Below are 8932 nucleotides of genomic sequence, written 5' to 3' on the forward strand. Positions count from 1 at the left end.
GGTTAGCCTCCTTTCTTCTCGTTTATATATACATAATACCAGTATGGTAAACATGGGACTACAAAGGTGCACACCAAAAGGACCGTCGATTTCTGTCCCGACTTGAAACTTTACAATGGACCCTATCGACGCGAAGGCACCGTAGTCATTGAAGCTCAGACCCAATATGTTTCGTAACGTACGTTGCCGATTGCTTGATAAATAAAAATTCTATTTATGCCAAAAATGACAACATCTGAAAAAAAAAAAAAACGCTCGCGTTTATAAATATGTAACACAGCAATTAATAACATATCAGACTATCTGCACTGCTAGTAATAGTATATCCTAAAGGGTAAAAATTGCTGTCTCATTCATCCCTGTGAACGTAGCATTAATATGTGAGTAGGCCTTTTCTAGAATCCACGTAAACATTGTAAAAACATTCCTTATAAGCTGTACATTAAAATAGAAATTCTAGGGCAAATCAAGTTGCTAACGGATGGAAGTTACAGAAGTGCGATATCTATATTTTTGCGGAAAAGTTACGGAGTTGAAAACTTTGAGCTTCTGTTGTTTTGAAACATACTGATTTTTGGTGCTTTATTCAAACAATAATCGAACTTCGACTGCGTTCCATCATTCCAATTTAGCTTTCCGTCTCAAATGCAAGAAATTCATCTCGGATTCGTATACTCGTTGTTTCATAAGAACACTTACGCATTTTTCACGTATCTCAATAGGCGGCATCTGTTCTGAACCCGAGCTAAAGCGTGCTACTTAATATCTGCTGCTAGCTGGAATTTATATTGGGAAAAGACACGCATAGGGATTCCAAAGCTCCATTTTGTTTTGACTATGGCCAGTGACCTGCTTATTTCTTACTAATAATCTTACCGCACCAGACAGTATGCCATCGGCTCAACCACTCGATTACATAAGTAATAATTTTCGTAAAAAATATTTGGCGACCATCGCTGTATACTACTGATACGAATTTTACGAATTTGTAATATTTGGTACAAATACATTGGTCAGATACGTTACGCAGCTTCTATGTAAGCTATGTAGCACATGCAGCTGCGAATAGTTGCTTTCATTAAAGTGCCTCAAGCACGGTATGCCATGGCTTAGTAATTGTTGTGCATGAAATGTGTATGCAAACTTTTTCTATAGACACAAGAAATGATTGAGGTTGATATAAGAGAGCGATCCGGATAGAAGACGTTAGCCGCAAGAACATGACTGAATCTCTTGAGAACCTGACATACACGTGAAAACACCAAAAAGAACTCTTCTGCACAAGAAAATTTCAAGCCGCCGTTGATCACTGCAGTCATGTTTATTTAAGTTTTCCGAATACACGAAGCGTCAAGACACGTATCACGAAATTCCGCATCACATCCTTATTTGTAGTCACTACTAATGTCCTCTTCCGAGGTTCCCCATTCTTCCTGTACCATCCTACGGATCCAAGGCACGAAGTAGGACACGCGGGTGAATCCATTCAGGCTGTGCAGATTAGAGCATCTACCCGACATGTCACCGAAGGATACTATCCCGACTTGCAAGTATCTTTGGCGCTTTCCTTGCCAGATCGTCAACGGCCCACCCGCGTCACCCTACGGAGAGATAGAAATGTGTGCAGATAATTAGTTACGGCAGATGTATGTCGCTCAACAGCGCCGACCTTTGGGCTAGTTGGTCGCACATAGCAGACCACGATCAAGCGCGCACAAACAAGGAGAAAGTGCGGAGTAGACAACAGAAGGGATTACTTCCAACTGACACTTACCGTGTGGTTCCAGCTATATCGGTCAGACTGGAAGGTGTGTGAATTAAATATTGCTAGAGCGCAGGAGGAAGGTGGGTAATTACCGCGATGGGAATCTTTCCGTACATTGTCATGACCGTGGAATAAAGAACAACAAGCCGTGTGAACCCCTGTTCAACATGCGTAAGATAGCAGCCAAAAATAAGAGCCACTATGTTAGACAGATAATTGAAGCAGATTGTATTAGAAAGGCATGTGTGTCGTGCGGCAGCGCACCTTCCGTTTTTCCGTCGTCCAAAGAAAGTTTCAGGGCATAGCCACCTGACGCCGGTATTTTGGTCTTTTCAAGTCATGAAGGAAAGTGTTCATATGACGCAATTTTGTAAATACACGATCAGTTGGAAGTAAGCGCTTGTGGCATGTATTCCTGACTTTGCCCTTGTTTGCGCCCGCTTGACCATGATCTGCTAGACATGTGTCGGCACAGCTATCTAAGCGAACATTAAGTGAGTAAAGTGGAGAAGTCTGTCCGAGTCTGATCAGGTGTACGTCCCATTTCGGTTACGAGCAAGATATGTGTCGCATCTGCTCCTGCATGAACACGCATTTCGCTCGTTCATCGTGTGGAGACGACCAAGCACAAAAGTTCACCCATGAGATTGTGAGCACTTCAACGCTGCCGCAATAGGCAGCTCGAGTTTTGAAGTAAAGGAGGCAGTCGAGTACAAATATATATTATATTATATATATATATATATATATATATATATATATATATATATATACAGGGTGTCCCAGGTAATTTTTGCCAGAGATTAAAGATATCCGATTGCTAAGTAGCTCGACAGGACCAAGGCAATGTTGGTTGCCAAAGCTTGGAGATACTCGAATGTTTTTCATTCAGCCTATAGTTAGATAATTAGTCTTCATTATATTATCAACATCTCAAATATTTTCATTTGATAAAACGTGTCAAAGAGAGAATTGTAGAGCAACCTGGAAAACTCCCAATACAGCTTTCTGTTGCTCAATACGTGCTACATAAGAGGGTCTTTCCGAGCGTGAAAGCCCACAAATACACGCAAAGTGCCTCGAGCGGCCAGTCGCGCACGATTTTGCGTGCATTTGCGGGTTTCTTTTGCCCTCAGAAAAACACGTATTGAGCAACACAAAGCTCAATGTGGAGTTTTTCATGTCACTCTAGAATTTTCTCATTCACACTTTTCAAATATCATATGTGCGAAGTTGGTTAAGTAAGTAGGACCAATTATGTAGTTAGGTAGAAGGAAAAAGAAATAATCTGGGAGTATCTCCAAACGACGGCAAACAACATTACCTTGGTTCTGTCCAGCTGCGTGGAATTCGCATACTTTTAAACTTTGATGAAAATTAGCGGGGACACCCTGTATATATATAGATAATTGTGAATACCTCCCAACTGCCGAATTATAACCTCTATATCACACTCTGGCTTTTAATGGCGTTTGTGTCGCTGTCCTGCTAATTCTTATTGTCGTCGTACCGCCGCCGTTGGTAGCGCATACAAGTCGGGAACTTAGCGCTTGATGAAAAAATACGTGGCTTGAAATAAAGAGCTTTGATAAAGGCTCCAAGCTGGCGTAGTTGATTTCAGCTCAACATGGCCAAGCCATCTCTGAATGGTATTTTTTCTTTGCTTTCATTTGTTTTTGGATATGCGTAGCGCTCACAGTAAAAGAATGGCTCAGTTCGATTGCTGAATTTTGGGTGTCTTTACCCAGAAATGTTTCAGGAATAAGTGTGCTTCATGTTTTTGGTTTACTCATTCAATTAGAAGCAGTCGCAGTTTACAGAGGTTTGTCCAATCGGGTAACTAGTGAAACCTGGAGAGATGGTGTGTCTCCCTCTTCAGAATAAAACAGCAACAGATTAGCGGCATAAAGCTGGCGTTTTTTGTGCTTAACTTGTCCCTTGTATTTTAGCCCTTTGCTCAGAAGAGTAGTGTGATTGGTAAATTAAGAAAGCGCCAACATATTGGAATAGGAGATAGCAAATGAGATAAACGAATATAAAATATGTGTTGTGCAGTAGAAGCTTACGTATCTAATAGGTTCTCTCGATATATTTCATTGAAATGGGGCAGACATTAATGAATTGATTCCGCAATGAGGACATGCCTGGTAGCTGCAGCGAAATCAGGTGGTGTGACTTGTCTAACGGTAGAATTTTGCCATGGCATTACAAACCTTTAACTATTACACGTATGCATATTATTTCTTTGACACATCATATCTGATTTTTATTTTCCTGAAAGATTGCCGTAGCTTGATTGTTTGCATTGAGCTGCTGAATTTGAACGAAATAATGTGTTAAAAAAAATCTAAATTGAGTAACGCTCGAAATGTGAAATCTGTGTATGACTGGGGCACATATTGAATGCCCTGAAGAAACTTCGAAAAATGGCACAGCTGCTGTTCTCTCTCTTTCTTTTTGCTTTGCGCTTCCTTTTCAATGAGGTAACCCGAGAGCGCTGTCACGTGTCCTTGTTTTATTGAAAAGTTTTGAATAGCTATAACGCTTTTCGTCAGCAATGTTTCCCGCGTTCTTGCGAAAATTTTAGTTATGTCCAAGAAAGTCCATTTCCTTTAATTTGCTCTCATACCCACAGTGCCATTTAGGCATTACAGTGTGGGTGGGGGTTACATACAGCAATGTATACAGCTTATGGCAGACAATAAACAGCAGTATTCTGTGCAACGCAAAAAAAAGAAACGTTAGGGAACAAAAGTGGTACATCAGGATATCAATGTACAGCACGAACAACAACAACAAAACTTTTTAGGCAAGAAACGGCATCATACAGGTAAGTAACAAAGCACTATGTAATGATAGCGAACTTTACATTAACTAAATACTGTACAATAAAGAAAAAATTTCTAAGAGCAGTTGCGAAATTTTCGTCATTAAGTATACCAACTACGGCAGCATACAGTCGATTCCATTCTAAAATGGTTTTGAGGAAAAAAAGTGCTTTCAAAAAGTTTAGTTCTACAAGTGTATACCCTAACCTTGAGCTCGTGATCTGTTCGTCTGAATATATAATGTGGCTGACGAATATACTTATAGCGGTCAATTCCGATTTGGCCATAAAATATATTCTGAAAATGTTTCAAGCGTAATGTCTGCCTTCTCTTTTCTAAAGTGTCCCATTTTAATGTTTGTTTTGCAGTAGTAATGCTAAGGCTTCTCTCATAGTTGCCGATTACGTGCCCGTACTGCTACATTCTGAACTGTCCCAAGTTTATCTCTGTCGGTACACGTAGGAGGGTCCCATACGGTGCATCCATACTCTACAATGGGTCTAGCATAGCTTTTGTACAGAAGATCACGAGCCTGGTGGGGAAATAGTTTATATTGCGCCGTAGAAAACCTAACACTTTGCGTGCCTTTGCTGCAATGAAATCAACGAGCCTGTGGCAACACGTGGACGTTGTGAGGACGATTTACTTTTGTCTCTCTTCACAATGTCGAAAATTCCTTGTTTCAAAGTGGCGCGTACACCTCCTGCGCCACGCGACGGGAAGGCACCGTATAAAACAGTGACCACGCGAACGACAATTGTAAGAACAAATATATCGTAACGACTTTATACATTTCAATCCGGGCCCATTCAATGACCTACATTACCACTTGTAATAGAAATTGTTAGGCGTTTGCATTCGAATTGGACACACTTTTGTTGATATTTTATGTCAGCTATGCCAGATGGGAAATGCCACCAGTGAAACTATTTTGCAATGCCAGCTATCTTACATATACTTGACAACGTTAGCTCTGAAAGACGCACGCGAAGTTATTAGCGACCCTCTAACGGGACCCGCAGTATCAATCAATAGAAAATGAAACATAAATGTGACGCTTACGTAACATATGGATTGGTATTCGGCTTGTGTGCAAACGAGTTCCGCACTTCCCGCAGCGTCCTCCTTCAGCAAGGCAGCATACGCCCTCCGGCAGTAATGAAATGGCACAATTTTTGTTTTGAAGTAGTAGATCCATTGTGGTATAGTAACTGAAGTGACAGGAAGTTCAAGGTTTCAACAAAGCGGCACGGAGGTAAATTGCTCAGCGATTAAAACGCGATAGACGAAGCGCCTGGCTGTGAGCGTTTAATTTTCGCCACTTGCATGGTGGGCGCTGGGGCACGGAGCTGATGCATTTTTCTATCGCACGTTTGTGCGATGCAATGCGATGGCATCGCCCCACTCAGAGGTTGCCGAGCGCTCACGGGTGCCGCAGACAGCGCCACCTGCCAAGCGGTTTGGGATATCGCGTTTCAACTGCTGAGCACTGTACACATAACGGGCTTCATGCTAAGGGAAGATATTGGGGACTACGTCTCTGCCAAAGCGTTACCCGTCATTCTATTCGAATGAAAGTATTCGTTGGAAGAGGCTGAATGGACGCGATAGTTCTTTTCTGCGGTTACCTCTAGCACTCGTCGCACTACAAGGATTATCGCGCGCTCAATTGTATTCTATCTGATAGTTTTTTGAGCTTGATACCTGGGAGTAGGTTCAAAAGAACGTATGTAATGAAAGAATAGTAGAAGCGCCACCAAACTGCGCCATCTACGAGAGTAGTTATAGAGAATATTAAAAAAAAAACTTTCTCAGTTATCCAAGAAAATTATTTCATCAACCAATGTAATAAAAAGGCTTATTCCATAGAAGTTTATTACGCACCTTATCGCGCGGTGTTAGATCAACGTTAGCGTCAGATAAATTGATTCCTTTATAATGCTTTTGAAAACAGTTAATTTGTTTGCGCATTATTTTTATACGTATGAACAACTTTTGATTCCGTGAACCATGATGCTCTACTTTGTCAACTTCGTAGCTTCTTCCAAGGGACTTTCCTATCTTTCCTTGAGAATTATTAGCGTGATCGAACTCAAGTTGTAGTAATCAGAAACACCAAAGTTGGCCAGTGGAGATCCTCAGGGATAGATTTTTGCACTACTATTATATATATATATATATATATATATATAAATATATATATATATATATATATATATATATATATATATATTATATATATATATATTATATTATTATAGCCCTCGAGGAGCACAATGCACGAGATTATTAGCGTGATCGAACTCAAGTTGTAGTAATCAGAAACACCAAAGTTGGCCAGTGGAGATCCTGAGGGATAGATTTTTGCACCACTATTATATATATATATATTATATTATTATAGCCCTCGAGGAGCACAACGCACGAGATTGACGTAGTGGCCGCGTCGCGGTAAAAGCTTGTCCTCCCAGCGTGGAGGGAGCCTAACCGACTCTGCAGGCATTTTCACTAAAGTTGTTCTCTCTCTCTCTCTCTCTCTCACTATTATATATATGTTTTACTTGTATGTTGACGATCTCACGCCATTCTTCTTTGCTGTGTTTTTCACTACGCTGATGGCACACTTCTAGTATTCCGTCATTCTAATCATGATCAGGCCGCGGCCTAATTACAAATTGACGCTGTAAATGTCATGAGTTGGTCCGGTAATATTTTAATTTCTATCAGTCAAAGTATAACTAAACTCGTGTGTTTGCACATTCCCGTGAAACGCATTCCTGCAATCATTACTTTCTTTCTTCATTCTCATCAGTGTAATAATTGCGTCTGCGCTTCCATTCCGTAATTTTCAAGTGTCAAATATCTGGTGTTCATTTGTATTCTAGTTTGTCTTGAGACAGTAATTTGGCTAAAGTTTGTGAACGACTGCGCAAAACAACGTGCCTGCTATATTCCATCAAAGCATTATGCCCAATTTACTTGATAGATCATGCATTAGGGCACAGTGTGCTGCGCTATGGAATTTCCTCTTTTTAAATTTTGTTCAGTGTTATGGCGCAATAATGTTGATTGCTTAATAAAACTGCATAATTCGTACCGTGATCTATGGTGTTCCAATTCCCACCAATTCTAGAGGTTCATTTTTTTGCGCACGTATGCCTTCGTTCAGGCTATTCTTTAATGAAAGTGTTTTTCCTACGTACCTGTTGAATAATGAACTTCGGCTCCCATATATACCTGCTCAAATATTGGGTCCACACGAGATCATTTCAATTTGCCTGGAGTCCTGACTAGATATGGAGAAGGTCTTCGGGCTTCCTATGTGCCAAGTGTTCTGAATGACCTTGTTTAGGCAGCCGGAAAGCCATAAAGTCTATTATTTTTGTGTCGTATGCTTGATTTCTTTCTTTTTCTTCCTGCCTATTCTAGTTATTTTCATGATGTGAATCGACATTCGTATAAGCTCTGACTTGTCGCTTGCTGCGAGGCACTGCTCAAAAGCCATTTCTTCGCTTGGGCAGGCCGATATTTAAGTCCACAAATCAAGAATTTGTTATTATTATCACTATCACAAAGCGTCCTTCAAGATTTCCTGTCGCCAACCATAATTACCTCACTATATTCAGCAAAATATTATAGCGCACAGCCGACCACGGGATAAGTAGGAATGCATGTGGCTCAGCCTCCCCGAAAAAATGTTGGGCGTTCGTGGAGCCTGAGGTTCCACCTGATGTAGGCATTGCTAGCGATAACAGCGAACTGAAGTTGTTAATAGTGTCAAAGTTCTCGCTGCAATGCCTAACGGGAATATCTCACATGAGCTTTTTAAGTGTTCACAAATCCACACAATGCTCGCTCTAGCATTATCGTCTTATATCTTTTTTACCGCGTACCCTCGCTGGTCAATCCCCATCCAGCAACGAACGCATCCTTGTTGGTCAGATGCACTTGATGTGTGGGTAAGCATATGGGTCTGACAAATTGGTCGAAGTCAAGTGGCTCCTTCAGCTGCAATTGAAACAAGAGCACATTAGGTGGCACGGAAACAGATTCAGTAAAAATTACAAGTCCTAATCAGAATTCAAGTAATTGTAGTTCACGCATAGACATTGTTATAGATAGTGATAGCAGTTCACGCAGACCCTATCCCACGAGCAGTGTCTAGGTGTTTGGCATTAGCATTGATGAAAGGTAGCGACTCACCTATGTACAGAACGCTTCAACTTGTCTTGTTTAAGTCTTGTATACAGCCGGCCTTTTCTCTCGCGATTTCTAGCACACACTGCGCCATTAGAGGAACTGCCGCGAAATATGCGCCTGGCAAACGTGTTACTATCAT

The 8932-nt window shown here is 41.0% G+C and overlaps 1 protein-coding gene across 1 annotated transcript in view; it reads right to left on the reverse strand.

Annotated features, from left to right (window-relative positions):
* Positions 1–1302: 1302 nt before the first annotated feature.
* LOC129388278 (tryptase-2-like) overlaps positions 1303–8932 on the reverse strand; it is a 33335-nt gene continuing 25705 nt past the window's right edge. The window contains exons 6-8 of the mRNA XM_055078421.2: positions 8487–8601; positions 5656–5804; positions 1303–1601 (exon numbers count right to left, since the gene is read on the reverse strand). Coding sequence (XP_054934396.2) covers positions 1386–1601; positions 5656–5804; positions 8487–8601 — 480 coding nt within the window. The 3' untranslated portion in view covers positions 1303–1385. The remainder of the gene's footprint in view (positions 1602–5655; positions 5805–8486; positions 8602–8932) is intronic.

Source organism: Dermacentor andersoni, chromosome 10 (assembly GCF_023375885.2).
Source record: "Dermacentor andersoni chromosome 10, qqDerAnde1_hic_scaffold, whole genome shotgun sequence".
NCBI classification, from domain to species: Eukaryota; Metazoa; Arthropoda; class Arachnida; order Ixodida; family Ixodidae; genus Dermacentor; species Dermacentor andersoni.